Source organism: Aquila chrysaetos, chromosome 1 (assembly GCF_900496995.4).
Source record: "Aquila chrysaetos chrysaetos chromosome 1, bAquChr1.4, whole genome shotgun sequence".
In the NCBI taxonomy this organism is placed as follows: Eukaryota; Metazoa; Chordata; class Aves; order Accipitriformes; family Accipitridae; genus Aquila; species Aquila chrysaetos.
Genome location: NC_044004.1, coordinates 33,688,760 through 33,712,324, shown reverse-complemented (window position 1 = coordinate 33,712,324; position 23,565 = coordinate 33,688,760). Strand labels below are relative to the sequence as shown.

Below are 23,565 nucleotides of genomic sequence, written 5' to 3'. Positions count from 1 at the left end.
GATCCAACGCTTTCCAAGGGGAGACTGTTAGCAAAGTGCAAAGAGGGGAAAGTCAGGCACATCGGAAGAATCTGGCATGGGAAGCACTGGAGAGCTCTCATGAAGCAAAGCTGCTGTGGGTGACAACCCTGGTAAGTAACATACTTCCCTTCCTTGCACCTCCTCAGTTCTATGAAGTAAGGTGAGTTTAAGAACCCCTTCTTTTTGGGGACAGAATTCCACCTTTTCTGACATTCAACAGTATCCAAAGGAGTGCAGCTGTGTCTGCTCTACCAGCATGAAGACATAGAGTATCTCACTCATGAAAGACCAAAAAGGATTTGGTTCCCACTTTACCCATTTCACAGTGGAGGTGCTTTGTGAGGTGCTAGGGATCTAGCAATTAAATGGGGGAGGGAAAACTTACCTACAAAAGTCAAAGATTGCCGGTGAAGGGGTGAGGTGGGGACATTTATAGCAACTATGTTGTTAATGAAGCCATAGTAGAGATGATGTTCTGCTATTCAGGTACACTGTCAGTAAAACCAAAGGTAGCACGTCAATGACTACTACATACATGACTTGCTGAACATGAAGCATTTATTTATGTAAGCAATACATTAACAAGTGGCAGTTAATACACTAAATTTATGTTGAAATATACTCCCCCCCACTCCAGCACACCAGTCAACTGAATCAGGGCAAGAACTCCTAGTCCAAATAATGATTAACAGCTACAGCATACCATGCACTAAAAAAACGCGCTTCCTGCAACCGTTCTGAAGTCTTGCTTGAAGACTCCAATTTTAAGTACAGTTAAAAATAATTAGCAGTAGTTCATTAACTACCTGCCCACAGCTGTAGGCTACTAAAGAACTTTCAATCTGCAACTTAAACTGGACAGTGTTTTTCCTCTCAAATTAAAGAATTAAAGTGCATAGCAGCAGCTGTGTCTAATTGCTCAGTGGGAGGAGCTCACCAAAATCGAGGTGTTCTATTTTCTTAATAAAAATAGTTCTCTGTGAAGACTTTGAGCACTCTATCACCAGTACATCAACTGACATAGAATATGTATGGACCACTTCTGGTGCAGACATGTATTGGATTTGTTCTAACCTACAAACTAAGGAAGCTTCTTATGCATGTGGGGGGCTATGATTCATATGACTGTTTACATATATACAAAATAAATTTAACTCTGTTGTCATTAGGGACTTGGGCCCATCTGAGGAGTCTATAGAACTCATCCAACTTCCACTGAAGCTTGAAATGCAGTCAAACTGCTAGACAAATAGCAGGGCTATTATTTTCTTTTTAGCAAAAAAGTAGATTAGTAACTGTACAGTAGGTAAAAAGCAGTCTTTAAAAAAAATACAGAAATTACACAAAAGGCTGTAGTAAAGTGCCTAGCAAGAATATAAAGAACAGGAGAATCAGTGTAAGCGGACAAACAACATTGCATCCTTGCTCCCCTTACCTCTTCACAAATTCTCCTGTGTGCATTGTAACAGCATCGATGCTCGATGACAATATGTCAAAAAGACCATTTTCACTTTGCTATATAAAGTATTAGAGAGCTTAAAGCCAAGAATATAGTCATATTGGAAATTATACTTTGGAGCACGACAAGCTCACTTTTGTCCATACTCTATACAGGGAGAACTGCCAGGAACCCTCAAAAGCCTGCTGATGGTGCTCTTCACAGAGGCACAGCTCATACCCATCCTGAGAGCAGGTGTAGCTACAGCCCTCTGGTTCAGATCTGCTGAACGTTTACCTCTGAGCTACCATCACTTCTCTTTCCCCTTCTCCTCCCTTCATCAGCATATGCTTCCCATGCCTCCATCAGTTTTCTGCTAGAGGGACAGCCTCTGGCTATATCAAAGCTGCAGATTATTTAGGGCTATTGTGCTTTCCAAGTGTGACTTCTGAGACACGTTGAAGCCAGGCCTTTCTTGATCCCTTATCCCTGTCCTTTCTCTACGTTGATCCCCAGCCTTACTAAGAGCTCTTAGAGCCCCGGACATAGTCAGGGAAGCTGACATCTGTATTAGAGAGCGCCATTTCCATTTTGAGTTTTGCTGGGGAAGAAATCTGTACTTTGTCCATATGTAAAAATTTGGAGCAAGTTACACTGAAGCTGAATTTCAACTTTTTAACTTGGTATTTTCGAATGCATGCTCCATGACAAACCACCCTGTGACTAACTACGTAAAAACCAAGACTATACAGATAGAGAACCTGAAGTGTTAAAAAATATATTTTCCCTCTCCCCCTTACCCCTTGACAAGTTAGCCTTTAAACAAACACTAACACAAGGTAAGCTGACAGAACAACACTGAATAAATAGCTGCGAAAAACTTTTGGTTGCTAGATGTCTGCAGGCATCATGTAAACTGTATGCTACCTTCATGCTAGTTTAAAAAAGGTGTTCTACATCAAGGGATCCACACTCTGGCACTTCTGGCAAGAATCAGATGTTTTCAGGCTGGTAAAATTTTGAGATTAAAAAAAGAAAAAAGGAAGTAAAATAAATACATTTTCCCTCACTCAAAAAAAGCCACATTTGTGCTCCAACAGCTATCGCTTAAGTTGTAAACCCAGGAAAGACAAATTGTAAAGTTACCTGCCTGTAGAAGAGTTAATGGTAAGATTTTTGCTTTCAGAGATCTGTCACCTAGTCCTGCTGCCAGTTTTCTAAACAAACAACTGGCATCTTTACACTGTGAACCTGTGAAGTAAGTAAGTGACTCAGGTTTGATAACAGAAGTACTTTTCTGCTTCAACTGAACTAAGCTTAGTCTGAGAGGTTGTGGTTTTTTTTTTTTTCTTTTTTTTGGACTAGTCTCTATCTAGCCACCTAGAAAGCATAACTAAGTTCCTCCTAAAGTTGTTTTCAGAATAACAATTTGCATTTAAATGTAAACACTGATACCATAAATGTAGTGTATACAAAAGGCACAAGACAGGTTTGTGTTGCTGAAACTTCCTTGACTTTGAAAACTGATAATGCATCTTTTATTATCTGATCCTAAGACAGCTGCTAGCTCCTAACTTAATTGAAGGGGTTTTCCTATGTGCAGCAGCTTGGCTTTTTGGTATTGCAATCAAAAGTCTGTTGTCCTGTAAATGCAAATATCACAAGTTATAACAGTAAGTCCCCTTGATTGTACATGATATTCATTAAGTTATGCAGTAAGAAAGGCAGTGTCTTAAAGAACAAGTGAAAAAAAAGAAATCTGAGACAACTATTGATTAATAAGAAACTAGGATTTTGAAAGACAGCTGCCCTCAGGAACACAGTTTGGTAAAAAGCCTTTTGGATCAGAGTTAAGTGCCAACATTCATTTCCCAAAGGGGTTGACAGCTCCAAATGGGACAATAAAATCCCCATTTCATAGCACTGTCTTGTGCAGCTCCCATCAAAATCCCTAGCTGGCCAGTTTCATTTATGTATTACCCATCTGAACGCAGGCTTTTTATCGCTCCACTTAACCAGCGACCCACTATAGCATTCAATTAACAAAGGAGTTTTTCCCCCTCCGCAACTTCTCAAACTATTGGTAGTGTAGATCTGAAGGTAAACGGAGCTTTTGCAACTGTGTTTTCCAAAAGCATTCCAAAACCAGTCAGACACTTCACTTGGGTCTCCTTATCTTTAAAAATTGCTTATCAAGCGCTCAAAAGAAAATACAGTCCACCAAACCACTAAATTATTCATAATCAACACTGGCTGTTCTCCCAATTCATAAAGCCAGTAGTGCAAAAGTTTGATTTTAAAGTTAAAGTTAGCTACTTACAGCAATTGGAATTAACGGGTGAGTTTTCAAAACCAAGGCAAGAATATGGACTGATATGTAAGGAGGTCACATTTTTCTTGTGCTGAACAGCAAAGTAAAACCAGCCATTGTGTTTTTACATTTGTAAACTCAGACTCCTTTTTTTTTTTCATTTCCTAATACTCAGAATCATCCTTTACCATTCAAAACCAGTAATTTTAAGTTGAAACATTCTTTATATGGTTCAGAAGTAGTATGTTTAGTTTCATGTTTCAAGCAGTGACATGGAGACAGCTAATCATCTGTCAGTTTGTTTTCTGAGCACATCCACACAGGAGCAGACAGGAGCAGCTGGCCCACGGGGCTGATATTTGGAAGAATGCATCTTCCTTCCAACAACAGCTTTTTCTTGAACTAGAACAGAACATTAATCACAAAAACTTAAAAATTAAGTTATTGCAACAAGTCTCATCAACTCAAAGGTAAAAGTGAACAACAGCTGAATGAAAATCCCACCCTGAATAGGAACACAGTAAGACTGTTCACAGATATGTTATTAATCCACTTCAGGACAACAATGATTAAAAACTGACTACATAGCAAGCAGGCCACCAGTTTATAAAATGAAGTGAGCTATTTTTACGGTACTTCCAGGTACCACCATCATTAAAAAACAATTCTCTATTACATTTGTGTAAACCACATCTGGCACTCTCAGTAATCAGTCCTCTGATTAACTATAAAGGATTACAGGACACAGGATGTTGAACATATCCTTAGCTGGGACAGAAATTAAAATTACTAACACACTGGCAGGGGCTGTGGGCAATATTTTTCATGTCGAAGATTAAATTACTTGGTTTTGTTGTTGTGACTTCAGCATCTTTATTGAAGTATTCTATTCACTCCCTAGGAACAAATATAACTCAAAGACTGACAATAAAGTAATGATGTTAAATGCAAAGTAGTTAAAATAAAATAATGTAAAAATGTTTTTATATAAGGGCTCTTATTCCAGCAACTGTGTCTCAGAGAGACATATATATATATATACACACACACACACACAGGGAGTGATCTAGCTTTTTTGTTACATCTCAAGAAAGTCTTTTAAGTGCCACACAAATATCTCAGAGAGTGCTAAGGGTACAACCAAACTGGGACTTAACACTCACGCCAGAGAAATTATCAGACCTTAGCTACTGCCTTTCCAGATGTGCATGCGTTGGTCTGAGGTAAAACTAACTTCCAGAAGCCCCTTTATTTGGCTTTACACCGACTCTTTAGAACACAACCTCTGAAGGTGGTCCCTCTTTAAAAAGCTGCACTTCAAAATGGATGCTCACTAAAAAGAAGAAACAAAAAAAACCCCAAACAAACCAACCAACCTGCCAAAACACAGCGGGTGGAGTAATCAGACTGCAAACACAAATCTAATTGTTACTTTCTCAGACTGGACTAAAAGAAAAAAAACCCAAACATCTCATGCTCTTTTTTGGTTGTTTATCAAGCTAAACAGCTTGAAAAAAACCACCTTCAGCATCTTGAGAACAATCACAGACCCTGTTTGATATTCAGAATATCAATGACAAAGTTCCAATAAAACGTACACACTGTTCAAAGGAAGATTAAAGTTTAAAAGTTATTACTTAAGTAAATAAGGTGTTAGGAGTTCAGAAAGTGTAAGTCCAACCTGACAAAACTAGTTGCAGTTAATGATATTTCTGCAATATAATCCAAAAATCTGTTTATTTAAAGGCTATCTCCAATGCTTTACTCTTGAGTAGTGATGAAATGTAAGACACTAAAGTAACTGAAGTTGAATAATTTATTCTTTTCCAGAAACTGTTGTTCTGTTGAAACAACTGATGGATTAATCAGGGCAGAAGCACAGCATTTTACATTTTGGACAAAGGGTTAGAAATTATATTCTTAGATTCTATTAAAATAAATGTACACAGAGCAATCAAAATTGCAGATACCAGCTGAATTTCATTCGCTCTCTCTTTAACTCTGTTCATTTGACACCCACATTTCTAACACTTTAACACTTCATACCGTCATCAAGTTTGTAGATGTACCTATATCTGGAACTGTCTGTGTCTTCATTTGCCACTTAACACAAAACCAGAATGTAAGGGTCAAGAATTTTTTATTTCTCTGATGAATCCAACTGAACTTTTGGGACCTTTTTGGTACAAGCTACAGGCCACCTGTTGGTATCTCTACACCTGTCATTTTTATAATCTGCCCTGACAGTTCAATACCATGCCTGATGGGTCTACTAACAATCACTGCAGTTCTCTGATGGCTTTCCATACTTTCCACTTCCTCTAGGAGTGACCAAGAGCAACCTGACAGGTGTGATAGCATGTCCAGGAGTCATGTCACCCACAAATGAAGGGCATTCACTTGAGACACTTTTTCAGGCTGACTGAAAGGGTGCTTCCAATAGCAAAGATGGAAATGACCTTGCTGGAATGACTCCTCCAATGTTGTTGGAAAATTGTAAATTATTTGGTATGCTGAAATTATTAGGGTTGGAGTCAAATTTTTTATCCAGCTTTGAATATGAAATAGTTGATTTCCATAAGCTTTAATGGAGTTAGAAATCTTCAAATACTAAAGTGAATATGATGTGATTGTGTTCATTCCCCACAACCCAATTATTAAGGTCTCCTCCTCCTATGTACATAACAAAATTTACCAGCTGCTTCTCAAACCTGCCTTCTGAGAAGTCTATGGTGCAAGACACCAAAGCAAGACGTCAAAAAAATCTCAGCTGTTTTTGACAATAGGTAACTAAATGGTCAGGAAGTCATATGGACACCTTTTGTCGTCAGTAGGCAGTACTTCACTATTAAACAGAATGCAGTTCAGTACCTGACATAGAAGATCAAGCTGCTAATAGCTTATATATTAGAATAAATCTTTTTTCCTTCATCATCTGATAGACCTTTACCTGCTTTAGAAGGCCAAGCTATGATCTTTGTGTTCACTATTAAGAACTAACTTCATTTTCAAACTTAGCTTTACAAATATTTGCTGGACAACTTGAATAGTCATAACTTCATTCTCTTTCTAAAGAAAGGGAATAATAATAGTAATAATAATAATAATAATAATAATAATAATAATAATAATAATAATAATAATATTTTGGAATACTACCTAAAGGCAATGGGTATAAACGTTAAACTATTTTGAAAACATGACACATTGAGAAATAGGAGGTTTAGTTTAAGATTATGAATTCATGTGCTACTACTTGTGGTAAAAAAAATTAAATTGAAGACAACAGATAGGAATTGCTTTAGTAACTTTCTTTTGTGAATTCAAGTGGAGTAACATACTAAGTACAGAGCATATTAACATACCTTTCCTTACATATTCAGATGTTTCTTTCAAGAGAAATTAGGTTTCATTTTCCATGGTTAATGCAGGATTGCTCATACCTTTAAAGACAAAAAATGGTATTTCCACAGGAAAAGGTCTCATGTCTGTTTCAGCAAATAATACAACCTTTAATTAACAATCCATCTTAATGTGATTCCACTATTACCAAGTCTATTCCTGTCCTGTGTCCACTACACAGCTTTTCACTAGTTGCAACAAGATGTCATCATATTCTGATACAAGCAATTTGTAGCCAAAATAATTACCAGACTCAGACTAAAAGATTATTAGCACCACTGGTGTCAAGTGTTCTCAGTATCTCTTGGTCAGGTTTAACTGGGAAGGGCACAGCAGCTTGATACATGGAACTTCCTACAGACATCCATTTAAAATAAGCTTCATGTATTTTTGTTCATGAATACAAACCAGATAATTTTGGTAATTTTCACACTATATCCTCCAAAACAAGTTTATTACAAAACGAATCATTGCAGCATAAATCAATTCCTTACCAACTTTGCCCTTTTCAGCCTTTGCACTGGTTTCTGACCAAGACGGTGTATCCGTAAGAAGGTGGCTCTGGGAATCGCGCAATGGCTTTGCAGGAAACAGGTGGTTCTCACTGTAATGCCAATAAAAAGAACATTAGTAAACTGCAGTAATTTTTCCTTATCTTACCACACATCACAGACACTTCGTCGTATGCAGTACTTTCCCTACCTTACCTTGCTGCTTTTCTGACAATCACTACACTTTTATGACTACATACCTTACACTGTAGTTGCCACAGATGCAAGCGCAATCTAAAAAGCAACTCCCTAGCACAGAACAGGGAAACATTCTGATTTTTTCTTTGACAGCTATTATATATTAATGCTTCAGTTCCAAATGCACTGTATCCATATTCTTTCCCTCTACAACAAACCTGACACAATAAATAGTGGAGAGAACATCTCCAAAATCTCTTGTCTAATACAAGCTATGGATCACTGGGGTAAGATTTAAAACATCAATAAACAGCTAGCTGAAATGTAATGTATTTCTTTTATGAATAAAAGATTGTCAATATGATGTCACTATCATTTCTTAGTCACATATTCAAGTCTACTATACTTATCACACTCTTCGTTACATAAATGTTGCAAAAAAGTTACAATATGAAATACTAGCGCTATTATATTTATTTAGTTTAAGGAGCATCTGCATACTTTTCACACTTTAAAGATGTCATGTCCGTGAAGGATAAGGATTAAGAAAATATGTCCTATTACCAGCAGAAACAAAACATGTGCATTTAATATGCAGTTTCCTGTGCTTTGGCACAAGTGCTGAGGCCTGGGATTCCCTTATACAAAGCATCTTTCACCAGATACAAAGAAGTAGGCCTCCCCCAAAAGCCTTGCAAGGTAATGCATCCGTATCACAGGCATACCGACTAACTGTCTCATATGTGTGCAGAACAGAATGTTGCTGATACTGAATGTTAGGCAGGTGTGGAAAATTCAGGTCCTAGGATGCTACTGAACTGAGACAAAACACATCATTGGGGAAAAAAAAACCCGACCTTATTTCCATAAATTTAAATATAAATCTGAGGATTAGCTGAATTACAGCTTAGCTGTTTAAAATCTGACTTGCATTTTTTAATATGATACTCTTCATTTGCTTACCACTTTTAAGTATCTTATACATGGTTCTATTTATATGTGCAGAGGAAAAAATAGAGTATCAACTATTTGAAATGAGTAACAAAAAGCAGATTACTTTTTGGATGTTGAATTAAGACCACCAGGTGTGGAAGCTTGCTCAGGATCCTGATTAACAAGGCAAGTTGGGAAGGAGCAACCATCCCCTAGACTGAAAAAAATCAGAATTAGTGTCATACATACCAAAAAAAAAAAACCAACCCCAAATTCAAAGAACTGGTTCTTTCTAAAGTGAGTATTACTGCATCCTATTTCAAAAAACTGAGCACCCCCCCCAAACCCTGTGGATCCTGATTATTCAATAGTTTCAACAAATGAAGCATTAAAAACTGAGCATACCTTGAAAACACAGGCAGCAACCAGTATTTCTTCTCATCACCAAACACCTGCCTTAGGTTTTTGCTGAAGCCCAAGCTGAAGCCATTCTTGTCTGTTCTATGACGAAATATGGGAGCTCTGAATACCTCTTAAAAGAAAAAAATGAATTAGATCGCTTCGCAAGACAGCACATTTAAGTTTCACACCAATATTTAGGCAATTGCACTGATGATACACCATCATCCAAGAGGAGATGCCCAATGTACTGCCCAATGACTGAGAAAGCTAGTCCACTCATGAAAGCCCAAGTCAGTGCTACACAGTCACTGCGTGCGGAGGAAGACTTACGGCTGAGGAAGGGTGGAAGTCTCCTCCCTCCACCCTCCTCCCTAATCAAGGCAAGGAAGAGCAAGGAACTCAGTTTTTAAGAAGGTGTGATATGTTACATGAAGATTTCAGCATGTGACTAGACCACAGAGTGTGTTTAAGAAAGAAAAACCTAAGCAAAGGGTTTACTACAGAAAGAAGAATGGAAAAGATGAAAAGCTTAACCTACTTTAGTAGTAAGACTAGCTTTTCACACCCTGGGGTATGAAAATATTGTGTGTTTTTACAGCTGCATAAAGAAAGCACTTTACTTGCAGACCCAGATTATTCCCCATGGACATCCAACCTAAATTTCTGGAGAAGAGAGCTATATATATAGCTTGCAAGTGTTGCAAAGTGCCTGAAGCAGAAAACTCACTCACTTTCCACCAAGTGACTGATAGCCATTTAATTCCCTTAATTGGCTATATATAGTAGGCAAACTATGTCCTGATGTCCTGACAGTACAGCTCACACAAACCATGCTGGAACCACGCAGAGATCGTCCTTCTGCAGTAAATCCTTAGCTATGAACTGCTGGAAGTGACCTTCAACATGTAGTATGCATTATTTACAAGGTGTTTTAAAGGAGGAGGACGGGAAAATAGAGAGACCCTTTTAGATGCCCATGTTAGGCTAGGAACACAGCTCCCAGGATGATTTAAGCACAATCACACTTGAAGCTGTCATGGCTTCATTACCAAACTATTGCACGTTCAGGGTTTCATGTATTGACCAATTTCCCAAAGTAAAATGGGAAGAAGAGACAAACGGATCTTTCTGAGTAGCTTAAGTGTACAGAAAACATGGTGTATTACCTGCATGGAATTCAATTTGTTTTAAAAAAACATGAAATACTGAATTAGAAGCATACTGCATTATGGTTACCTTTGAACAAATTTTTTTTTGTAATAAAATGCTAAGAACAGTTTATAAACAGAATACTTAAATATTTCTGTTCATTTAACCATCATTAATAAAACTTTTCTTCACTTATAACAAGACTGACCAATTTTTCTTCCCGATACTAATTTCTAAGTATATGATTTTTCAGAATACTGAAGAAACGCAAAAACCCTAGAGAAATCTTGAAGTAAACAAGCTTTCTTCCAATGATATATATTCAAAGTTTTCCATTAATCATCTACATATTACTAAATCTGAAGAGAGCTGGAAAAAACAGATCAATTCATTGCCTTACTCTAATTCAGCTTATATCAACAGAAAAGCATTTAGAGATTTAGAAACTTTAATGAATATATTGCAAATTGGTATTATTACAGTCCAGGATATAGTATAGAACAGGCACTCAATCTTCTCCACCTCCTTTTTTAAGATTTGTAGCCAGACAAACATGCATCCAGGTGGTGGGAAATCCTGTTTTAACACTGATATTCAATGCAGTTATATATACACTCCCATAGTAGAGGCACAGGACACCTTCTTTGAGGTTTTTAAAATTAACTCATAACTCGAGTCCTTTCTATGCATCTATGATTATGTGGTAGACAGGACTCACAACTGTGAAAACGCCCTTCAGATCTCTGTGTTCATTTACTGCCAAATACAGAAGCACTGCCTTAAAGTCTGTGCTTTTGTATCAGATCATTCTCTGACGTTGGCCCCTTGTGCTCAGTCATGTTGATCAAAACCAACACCACCAGGGCCACGATCAGCCTGCCTTCCAGATTTTTTCTCTTCTCTCCTTGCCTCCAGTACAGGCAAAGTTTTGGAATCAATAACTATGCCTTTCAGAGCTTTTAAACAAAACTGTAGCCAAACTGAACAGAGGAACTTTGGTTCTGCGGGGGTGACGGGTGGGAAGGAAGCGCTAGAGCCACTGCCCTGACTGAGACACCCCATCAGAGGGCTCTGACCCGGGCGCTGGGAACGCCAAACAAGAAGCACTTGTGTGAGCGCGCATTAGTGCGTCTAACAATTATTACAAAGTGATCTCTTTTTTTTTTTTTTTTTTTTCTTTAATTTATTCAGTTTGTGTTAACAAGCTGCGGATGGGAAGAAGCAAGAGGAAGGCAAAAAGTTCATTAATAGCTTGGCCCCTTGGGGCAAGAGGAAAAAGTCAGAATTTCCAGGGAGCAGCAGAACTGGGGAGTCAGTACTGGACACTGCCAGATCTGGGCACTTCCAAACAGGATCCAAGGAACCTGTATAGGATTGCCCACTTTTTCCACTACCCCCATACATATAATATACATTTCTTATTTATTTTTTGCTGTCAAACACAAAAGCATTAAATCTGCTTACCTAATGTAGACTTATTCTTGCTCACAAGCCAACAGTGATACCCAAAGAGAGAAGACAGACTGACAGAAAACATAGCTGCAGCAAAAAATAAAAACATGATGTGGAACTTGGCTTGAGTATCAGGAAGGCCATTCTAAAAAAAAAATAAAAAATATGCTGTTAGAATTGGGGAAATAGCTGTTTAATTTGATTATTAATAATCCTGTATTCAGCCAAATCAAATTCAGTGCAGACACAAACATACCACACAACAAGAGTCTGAATAAATGAATTATACACCTTCCATATACAGACAGACATGCAATTAGGTTGCTGACAGCATCTAAGTTAAAGAAACGGTTTGGATCTGAACTTTGAAGTGTCTTTTAGTGAGGAATAATTTATCTCTACAAAATTGTCTTGTTTAATTAGTCTTTTCAGAAAACTTACATGTAGCATAAATATTGCAAATCTAAGAAGGTAATGTCATAAGTTATGAATCCAGATGATCATAATTAAAATACTAGAAAATTTCTCTGAAGCTTTTTCATAGCGTAGCATTAAAGTAAGTTAACAAAACCTATCTAGAATATAAACTCCCTTGTAAAATGTTTTCTAAATAATTGCATACTTATTTCATTATTTTGAAGCTGCGTAGAACAAGTGAAATTTCATAAACTATGATAAACAGAAAAAAATAGAGGGCTATGATTATTAGATAAACTCTTGTACCTCATCTAAGGAGATACTAGATTACAATGTAATACCTCGGAATCTTAGACTTCTCGCACAGTGGTAACTTCACACACTTAAAGACAGTATGTAGATTAGGGTACTTACTGTCCAAAACTTGATAAAATACTGTAAATCCGTTGCAGCAATGAAAAGGCAATACAGTAGCGAGTAAGCCAAGAAGAGAAGAAAAAATTTGTAATTGGAGAATCCTACACAGTTGTTCACCCTGATAACAAAAAAAAAGTAAAAGTAAAAATGGAATGTAATGAAACTTATTTTCTTTGCTTTCATCCAATTTAAAATTAAACTTATTTAGTCTAAAAAAGTTAATACCAGCATGTAAACAAAGTTTGCTTCCCACCTCTTATTCCTCAAGCTACTGAAATGTATTTAGCTTCAACTCCCAAACTTGTGTAGTAATTCTAACCAAAACCAAAACACCACCACCACAAAAAACCTGAAGAACTCTACCAGGTAATGACACTTTCAACAGCTTACTGAAATTCCATTTTCACTCATGGTATGAAATCTGTTCCCAGCACATCTGATGTAAATGTGACTGCAGTTACAGTTACTTTTTTAGTCTGCAGGGAAGTTTAAGTATCCATGTTTTACCATTAGGCATACTGCACATAACAACTGGGACAGTTACAAGCCAAGAATTTGAATCTCGACTGAACTTTGTGAGAATAAAAGCAGTCTCATTTAGTCCACATCCTCCTTCACTGATCATACTACATACTAAAATTTCTTAGTAAGATTCTCAAACTTAAAGAGTATTCACAGGAGATTCCTAAAAATATTTATATAAAATAATGAGAGAAATACACTGTTGAATAAACAGAAAACATTCAATTTCAGTGACAACATGACAGCAAATAAAAGAGATTAGGAAGATGTACATACACATCCAAATGTTAAAATAAATCTCATTTTATCATTTTTACTTACGGGCTTCAAGTTCACCTGTTTCCCATTTTTAAAGAAATTATATGTGATAATGAGCAATTAGTATACACTATCACCAGAGAGACATGATGAGAGTACATTTAATACCATAGCAGCTTCCCATTAGAGGCAGTATATGAAGTATTATGAATTTTAGAGTTCTATTAAACATGTAATGATATTATACCCACCAAATGAAAAATGTTGGAATGCTGCCCATGTTTATTGGTAAACAGCCTCCTCTTTCTTTTACTTGATTGCATTAAGAAGCTAACCAAAGTTACCATTGCACCGCTAACTTTGACATAACTCTCCATATGAGTTTAAAAAAAAAAAACACATTCCATATACCTTCTTTAATTAATTGATATTGCTGTCAGAAAGATCAGCTAATTAAGAGAAGACTACATCCATGAAAGCACCTGTATGCTGAAAAATAATTCTCAAAAAATAAGAATGTGTGGCGAGTCTCAACTTTGGCTTCTAGAAGTACAGGACAAGTTACTGCAACTATTCTCTTCTCGAGAGACAGTGATGGTAATGGCAGGATATATGGTAATCAGAACATGGTAAAAATCTTAAAATTCCAAATAAACTTCCACTGTACACTACTGTTACCCATCCTCAGGGTGGATAAGGGGTTGGTTTGTTTTGTTATTTGGTTTTGTTTTTACAAAACATGCTACCTTGGCTAAACATTAAATTTAGCATCACCATTTAAACATGCAGCAATAGCTAAGCATCTGTATTAACTACAGTTAAGAAGGACAAACCAGATTGTTCTAATTCAAAAAAACAGCAGGTATGTTTCTAAGCTCATCATGATTCTTATCGGAAAGCAAATTTACAATTCTCCACAGTCAAGTGTTCTTTTTCATTAAATATGTCAAAGTAAGCAATTTCATGATAAACTGCAAGCAATTCAGATTCAAGGTTTCTATGATAACCCAATTTTCCTTTCATGGTATTTATTTTAGGACAGTTTTTACTTTATGACACTGTTTAGTGTGCAAAAAGAAATATGAAGTGAAATGTTATTCCCCAAAGATAAAATTTCTTGAATCAAAGGCAGATTTCTTTCTCGTTCTTTTGCACTACTGCATACAGTACACACATTAAAATAAACTTTCATAAATTATTCTGCTCCCTTCAATTTTGACAAAGCCCCAGACTGAGGAGTTCTTACTGGAAGATAATAGTACATCAGAAGATTGAAGGGAAAGTAAACATCGAGGTTTTGTAATTGTACTATTCGAATATGTAGTATCAAATAATAAAACCCAAGAATGGTCGTTAGATTTGAAGTCTAACGTTTCTGAGGAAGAGTAAAACTGATAAATGGCACTGACAACTGGCTAAATAAAGGTGTGCTATTGCAGTGAAACATTCATACAGAAGAACAGTCCAGGTTAATCTGGATTACAGGTAACATTTAAAACACTTAATTTTGAAGTACAAAAAAAAGAGATATCCTTTCTGTCTCAAGAGTTAGTTTACTGAAAATACCAGGCAAAGAAATAACTTACAAGGCACTGAAGGTGATGCAACTCAGTTAACAAAAAGCATGGCAGAATTAAGGAGATGCTAAATTCTCTTTGGATGACTAAAAGGACAGATGTTTCAAATGATTCCTGAGGTGTTCCTAATGCACTTTGTTAGTATTAAGAGTTGTTATATACAAATTATATTTTTGGTGATGCCTCAAGCCATTGCATTCCTGCCTGCAGCTCCATCTATATATAGTATGAGTGGCAGCAGCACTAGCATAGAAATCACTAATGCTTTTATTTCTGCATCACTTAAACCTCTTAGAGTAGTTAGAGGGCAATTAGCATTAACTATTTCCATTTATCACAGTACTTGCTTTAGCACAGGAGTGATAGCCAACACAAAGCCTCACAAAAAGCAAAAGAAAGCTGACCTGGGGCTAGGACATGACTACCATCTTACTACCTCTGCCTTCCAAATGCTTTACCTGTCCTCTCCCCAGAAAACCTTCTCCTAGCAGAACATTAAAACAGTAGTAGTTCCCATTACCGTTTCCCTGCTCTCCCTAAGCATCACATGGGTTCTTTTCCCCTTCTTTCCCACCAAACTTGCTCCCACCAAAAAATCCCAATATGAAAAGCAAAGCAGGACCTAACGAAGTTTTCAGGGGGCTAAAACCCACCCACTATACTGTTTTCCACCCTTAGTTTTGTTAGCAAAATAGCCATATGATATTTCCCAAAGAACCCTTGAACACGGGTCTTTAAAGGAAACTATAGAGTTTGATCAGCGTCTGTGCAATATTTCAAAGCTGTCTTGTCACTTCCACATAGTCGGGTTTTTTCAGGGTGAGCAAGGAACTGTGGACATCCACTCAAATTAGGAAAAATAAAGCAAGACAATACCTCTTTTTCTAGTGCATTTCTGTTACTTGGGAGTACAAAAGGAACAATTCTCCATCAAGAAGCATTACATACTTTCTCCATTTCTACTTTTTCTTTTTGCACCCGTTGCTTATTAGCTTAAAAACAATGAGCAATGTAAATACTCTCTCAAACTGGGTATGTTTATGTTGTTTGGATACAAAGAGTCTGCAAACAGGTAAGAAGAACAAATGCTACTGAGATGAAAATGGACTTTATTTTTCTAGAAGTCTATGCCCTAGTGAAATACCACTTCACTGCCCCTTTACACAACACTTAAATGCTCAGTTTATGATTTGTTATTTGATGCAATGGATTTTTATTTTGAAATTGAAGTTTACATGAAGGACATATTCATGTACTATTCTAAGGCAGGACAACTCAAAAAATCCAAAACAGACCATAAAGCTTATGAGAAGTGTGTATAATACTAATAGTAATATTGAGACTTTTCACTGATACTTTGTCAGGAATAGCGTGACAGCTGTTTTTTTATAGCTTTCCACAAGACAGCTGAAGAAGGCTGAAAAAAGAAAACTGCCTTTTTTTCTTATAAGAAATTTGTTCCGCATTCAACGGTTTTGTCTGTTTTGTTTGTTTAAGCAGCACACTACTAACATTAAGCATCATCAAGTTTCACATGCTGATATCCCTACAGCAAAAAAATATGTAGGAATTAACTCTACTCTATATTGTTAAATATTTCTTTCAATTTTATCTACCATGTAGCTGCAAAATAAGGGGAGATTCTTAAATCATACTGCGTTATGTCAGAGGCTGTAGTCAGGACCAAGACAAACAGGAGGAGCCCAGCAACTCCTCCTCCCCCAGGACGGAGTCTTCTCTGCCCAAGAATTTGATTTAAGAAGGTCAAACCAGCAGCTTAGAACCATCTACCATTCAGTTTGTCCAACACAGGAGATTCTTCTTTTCTCATTGGTTTCATGTGGTGAAGAACTGCCATCTACCACTCAATCCTCTTAACTTGGACCTTACTAAACAATTATCTTTAATTATTTCCATGATATACCTGCCAAACTGACACAAAATTAATTACTGTGCTGGTTTTGGCTGGGATAGAGTTAATTTTCTTTGTAGTAGCTAGTATGGGGCTGTTTTGGATCTGTGCTGAAAACAGTGTTGATAACACAGGGATGTTTTTGTTACTGGTGAGCAGCGCTTACACAGAGCCAAGGCCTTTTCTGCTTCTCCCACCACCCCACCAGCGAGTAGGCTGGGGGGGCACAAGAAGTTGGGAGGGGACACAGCTGGGACAGCTGACCCCAACTGACCAAAGGGATATTCCAGACCATATGATGTTGTGCTCAGCATATAAAGCTGGGGAAAGGAGAAGGAAGGGGGGACGTTCAGAGTGACGGTGTTTGTCTTCCCAAGTCACCGTTACGCGTGATGGAGCCCTGCTTTCCTGGAGATGGCTGAACACCTGCCTGCCGATGGGAAGCAGTGAATGAATTCCTTGGTTTGCTTTGCTTGCATGTGGGGCTTTTGCTTTCCGTATTAAACTGTCTTTATCTCAGCCCAGGAGTTTTCTCACTTTTACCCTTCTGATTCTCTCCCCCATCCCACGGAGTCGGGGAGTGAGCGAGCCGCTGGGTGATGCTTAGTTGCCGGCTGGGGTTAAACCATGACACTTACACATCCTGCCTACCCACTGGTTCCAAGGGCTGCTGAGAAAAGACAGGAAAACAAAACCATTGTGCAGGCCCACACAGCAGCAAAAGGAGGGAGGGTGGGAGGGATAGAGGAGAAAAAATGAGACAAAACAAAGAACCCATAAAACTAAAAGAGCTAACTTGCTGTTTCCAGCAAGCCCACTCAAGCTGTCCTGGGAGCTTCAGTAAGGGGAACAAGGCACAGCCCTTCCCTTTGGTTTTTAACATAGGGTAGTATTTCATCATTCAATGCAACTAAGCCACGGTAATATTCAAAGTCCATGAGGAAAAGATGCAATTCTTAAAAGAAGTTTTCTTACCGACCAGAAGTCTACTTCATCCTAACTGTAAAAACATGGAGCTACCTAACTGAAAGGTCTAAGAAAAATGACACATGAACTTCTTTCCACATCTCACAACTAGGCAGACGACGTATAGTAAATAACTCCAATGGTCCTGCAAGACCAGTAACTTCACATAAGCATCTAACTCTAGGAATAGTGAAGCATCACCTTCATAACAGGCCCCTCAAGAGTTTATTTTACCAAATCAGAAAGCAAGTAAAGAAAGCCAACAGTACACTCACCAAGGGCAATGATGATCCATTTTCAAGATGCATCTTAAAAAAACCCCAACAGAATTCCAAGCATTGCAAAAGGCAAAAGAGGGAGGGAAAAAAAAAAAAAAGTCAGAAGCACAGGTATGTGTCAGATTTAAATTATTCACATACAGATAAGGAATTACCCATATGTACCACTGCCCATATGTACCATTGGTTACCTAATCTATTTAACAAGTTGTCTATTTAAATTCACATAATACAGTTTACCTACAAGTGAACTGTAGGTAACCCAAACTCAAAACACTTGTTCTGTCAAGAGCTTAGTGATTTAAGAAAATGCAATCTATAACTTCAACTTTCGGATTTGGTCCTCATTCTGAATAGGTTTTTCAGCTATCGTTTATTCTTTGACAGAGCCTTAGAAACTGGGTTAATTCAATTACTATACACTTAGTGACACAACTAAATATACTTCCAAGTACATGATTTGCTTACATAGAAATAGACAGATGCACACAAGGTTTTTAAGAACTTACCTTGCATGAAAAACCCCAAACATTTTTTGCAATTAATCATTCTCCGTTAATAAAACATGTACAAGAAAATCAGATACAAATGAAGCAAGTGAATATTGACAAGGTAAAGGACAAAACTAAGGTATTCTGCAAAATTAACTACTGGCATTCTGCAAATTTCACTCACGTTTCATAGGATAACACAGGTCACCCTTTTTCTCCACCCTGCTCAGACAAGAGGGGTGGAGCATGTTCCTGTCTTACAACCACCATCCCATACAACACAACCAAGATCCTCTTTCTGTGTCAACTCAGTTACTCTTTCAGTGCCTCTGCTGTCTCGCTGGACAAAATGGAAAGTCTTCTCTGCCTCACAATCATATTGGAAGGTTTGATGCATTATTAGCTGACGAGTATTTGGAACAGCCTTAAAGCTAAGAATAAATCAATCTTTGAGGAAGCCCTTTCTCTTAAAGTTAGAGATTTAAATCACTGCGGGCAAGAGTGGAGAAACACACAGACATCCAAGCTAACTGGAGAAAGTTCAGAGAGAACAGCCAAAAGAAAGATACCATTAGAAAGCAATTAGACTTCTGGGGAATATGGAGGTGAACTTCCTTTTGTGTTAGACAAACAAAAACTTTATTTTAATGGCTTCATTTAGAAATGGAGGATGCTTGGTTGTTTCCTTTCTTTAAACAAAAATAACCTGCAAGTTATCCAATGAAAAATAGGATATTAAGTTTATTACCTCAGGTAAGATGTAAGTGACATCATGATTAGATTGAGATGGGCAGTGATCTTTATTCAGATTCTAACAAAAGAAGCAAATTTTTGTTTATCAGCTATTTTGGTTACATTCTTAAGGAAAGTTCTTTATTAATATTCATAATTTTTAACCATATGTAAAGAATGTATAAGACCATGTAATCCACGTTGGCATCAAGAACGCCATGAAATGAGTTAGAGTAAGTTACAGACTTCCTTAGAAATAAGTAAATAAAAACTAAATCTGAAAAAAAATAAGGAAAAAAAAAAAGCTTATCTGCCAAAACATTAAACCTGAAAAATCTATGCATAAAAAATAAAAGCTTCTGTGTCAAGGAAAAAAACATTAATTTAGAAAACCACTTATTTAAAATATTTTCTTACTTGTCGCATACAGAACAGTGATGGCAACGATCTGGTTTTACAAGATGGCATCTGTCACAGTATCTGATTGCTAAAGAAAAAAGTTCCAAGATTAGATCTCAATGTACAGTTAGTTACACATTTTGATTCCTGAAGTCTACACAAAAGTAAATACTAGCAGCTCAGCCCAGCAGAACCCCAGGAAAGCATTTCAGCATGATCAGAAGCAGCTGCAAATATTGAAGCATTTTTTAAGTACTTGCAGTGCTGAATGTAGCAGAGTGAACCCAGAAAGCTCAGTTTTTGCAATCTCTGCTAATCATGCTAATCAGGGTTTTTTCTTCCAAACCCCTCAGCTCTGCAAAACAACCAACGAACCAACAAAACCCACAAAACCCCTACTAAACTGGAAAACCTTTAAAGACTGTTCAACAATATAGCTATTTTAAGCTATTATTCTAACAGCTTTAATTTACTGTATGAGATTATCTCTGGTTTGCTTAGCTAGCCAGCGTTCACAAACTTACAGTATCAGTAGGTTAAGATTAATTCTTAGTTTGGAAGAACTTTTATTCTTGCAACTGAAAAACCAGCAAGTAAAACAGTTTCTTACTGTGATCTATCTAGCTATACATGACATGCAGATAGTAATTAATTTATTATTTTTTAATTTTTTTAACCTATGAAAGAAGAAATCTATGCAGTTAAAGACTGCTACAGCCTCTTCTGCAGTTTGTTAGTATTACAAGCTATTTGTTAATGCCAGTTTGCAAACATTTAGGAAGGCATTGTCAATCCACTTTAAAATCCTAAATTGTATGCAGCAATTTACTTTCCAACAATCTTTCCACTGAATAAATATAGCTGCATACAGCTACCTTAAAGCTAAGTTCTTGGGTCACTTTGTTATTTTATGAAGTATGAAAAGCAGTTCTTCCCTACAATCCAAACCCTTGAAATTTTTTTTTAGTTAGTTTTGGTAGTACATCAAGACACCTGCCTTTGGTGGTCTCCTGAACACCTATTTACCTCCAGACATTGTCCGTGTATAGATAGGAAGATCCTTGGCTGCCCGTCTTAAGACTTCTTGCTGGGATTCACCTCTAGGTTCCCTCTCTAGGGATTCCTTGTCTGAATATGATAGATGAAACTGGAATAATTTTTAAAAAATTAAAAGATATGTTAGGAAATTTCAAGTTAAGTAAGTATCTGTGGAGATGTAAAGAGAAATAAATATTCATTATATAAAGATGGATTAGCAGCACATACAAGGTATTACAGCAAATAACCCAGTGTTCCTAAGACCACTAATTTAGTTTATGGCAACTGAAGACAAAATTAAAATTATTTCTGATTTGGTATTGATGCAATGCTGAATGCTTCTAGAAGTAATAAGCAACACTCTTCAAGAGAAGGATGAAGAAAGAGCTTACCATTCCCTTGAAAGGTCAGTTAATTAACTTCTGTAATACTCAGTATTAGCCAGTGAATATAAGCTAGGGATGTCAGTCTTTAACTGAAAGAAAATACGCTACTAGTAATAGCAGAGAAGATAGCTTTATTTCTGTTCTGGTGTCTAGCATTCTCCCTTCTACTCTTAGCCACTTGAGAGTTGCTCTTCTCTTCATGCAGGTGTTTGTTAGGATGTTTTTACTTCAGAGATTGACTGACAGAAGGAAGAGATGGGTGTCCTGTATGACAGAATAACCACGTCTTAACATCTTCCTGCATTAAAGGGCAACTTCTGTCACTGCCCAAAGTGGCAACAAACATTGTTCTAGTAAGAGCTGAGAGGGTAAAAATTACTGAAAGAGATGCATGGTGTACATGAAGTAGTCCAAATTTCTTATACTCTAAAGTTGTCTGCAACACACCAACATAGTCAGCTTTGTCACTGCAGCTTCTAGAAATGGGCAGATACCGAAGTCTTTGGTATCTCTATCAGAGAAACAGGACACAAAATTCCCTCTGAAAAGAAGCCTGTATTTGGCAGGAAGAGTGTCTGTCTCCAACCCGTACTAGAAGCAGAAGCCCTCTGCATAGCATTTATGTCTACAGAAAGGCTAGTCATTACAATAATATTAAATTTTTTCCTAAATGAAAGTGATGCATGTAAAACTACGAAAGCAGAAAGAAGCATACAGTTAGGAGCCTATATGCACCTCCGTAGAGAAGGTATCACTCTACTTCCCTGACAAAGCTCAAAATCTTCCAGCAGAAGCTGGAGGTTCACTGTTTAGCATGAATTTCTCAGGTCACCTTTCATTTTTTCCCCTAGCAAGAATACACTCTTGCCAACACCTGAATTGAGTTATATTGGGATACACAGGATTTCTTCTAGGATTTCTCACTGCAGAAACTTGGTTCAGAATACTTTTTTTTTTTTTTTAATGCTTCTTGTTTGATGTACACAGAGCTATTGCTCCATCATTTTGTATTAGTTCTCAGAGAAGTCCTAAGCTTACAAAACCTTCCTGCCTGGGAAATCATCTTCTCTCCCACCTTCATGCAATGCTTGTAGCTGGTACACACCAAAGTGAAGTGTCTCAAAGTCTCTCAAAGAGAAACTGCAGCCAGAACTTTAGTGCTTTTCATACGTGTAAAAAGTTGAAATAAGCTTAAAAAGAAACATAGAGGCTATGTGGTTTGCACCAGCTGCAGTATTCATGAAAACAAAACGCAAAAGCTTTATTTGTTTTTCAGTCTTCAAACGAGTATTTGCTATAGTTGATAAGTCAGTTCAGTTAAGTTGAAAATACAACCTTTTACGTTTACAGACTTCATCCTAGAAACTGGAAGCCAAGCAGTAACTTAACATTACAAAATACCCTAATTAAATTTTAAAAACACTACTCTAGTAGATTAGGAAAAAGACACGAACAACAAAGATGTCACTTACTGCCAGCAACATTGTGTAAATTCAAAGAACACAGAAACACCACACATTGCCTTCTATTACCCAACTTCAATACTTTTAATATCCCGTTTGAAGTACTCCAGTAGCATTGTACGATGGCTTTGGAATCCCACTATAATTACTAAGGATTTGTCAAAATGTTTTGGAAGCCTTTTATTGGCATCAGCCCACTGATTTGAAAAACCTTCTAATTATCGCTACAGTCACCATATACATGCATATATTTTGCTATGTAATTACCAAATGAAGTAGGTTCTTAATGTATTTAGCTCCTCTCCACCCCAAGCTGTAGTAAAGACTGCAGCATGAAATTCAAGGAAGATGCCAATTACTTTGAATTATCTACTTGTTTCCACAATTATGTGTCTTATTAGTGAATGAAAACTATTCAGAAAAGAAACTCTGCACAACAGACAGTAGAAATCACAAGCTACTCATTTTGTGTTGGCATGGTAGTTATAGGAGCTAGAGTTATGAGTCCATGCTAAAATAAGTATTGGCTTTGTGGATATTTCAAACTCCAGAGCAGCCACAGCATGATTCCTCTTGACCTCAGAGGTTGTACGGCCTACTCAGGATTGTGAAATTTCTGTAAAAAGACAGGATGGAAGAGGCCAAAAAGTTGCACTGTTGTACCAAGCTGCATGGGGAGGATTTTCATCAAGGCTATTGATAGTTTTCTTTTTTTTTTTTTTTTTTAAATGTTAGAAAGAATGTGAAATTAAAAGAATAAAAAAAAACCAATACTGTACTAAAATCAATTACCTTGAGGCTATATCATGTTGAACATGGTTTTGCATCTTAATATTCTCCAAGACAAGTGGATCCTTCTTCTTTAACACTTCTGTACTAGCTGGACTTAGACTTGGGGATATATTTACTCAG

General features: G+C 37.0%; 1 protein-coding gene across 1 annotated transcript in view; it reads right to left on the bottom strand.

Annotated features, from left to right (window-relative positions):
* Positions 1-561: 561 nt before the first annotated feature.
* Positions 562-23,565, bottom strand: part of ZDHHC2 (zinc finger DHHC-type palmitoyltransferase 2) — a 37,880-nt gene continuing 14,876 nt past the window's right edge. The window contains exons 4-13 of the mRNA XM_030016481.2: positions 20,793-20,913; positions 19,785-19,854; positions 18,142-18,174; positions 12,629-12,749; positions 11,810-11,942; positions 9,200-9,326; positions 8,919-9,011; positions 7,667-7,776; positions 7,136-7,213; positions 562-4,172 (exon numbers count right to left, since the gene is read on the bottom strand). Of these exons, the coding sequence (XP_029872341.1) occupies positions 7,173-7,213; positions 7,667-7,776; positions 8,919-9,011; positions 9,200-9,326; positions 11,810-11,942; positions 12,629-12,749; positions 18,142-18,174; positions 19,785-19,854; positions 20,793-20,913 (849 nt within the window). The 3' untranslated portion in view covers positions 562-4,172; positions 7,136-7,172. The remainder of the gene's footprint in view (positions 4,173-7,135; positions 7,214-7,666; positions 7,777-8,918; positions 9,012-9,199; positions 9,327-11,809; positions 11,943-12,628; positions 12,750-18,141; positions 18,175-19,784; positions 19,855-20,792; positions 20,914-23,565) is intronic.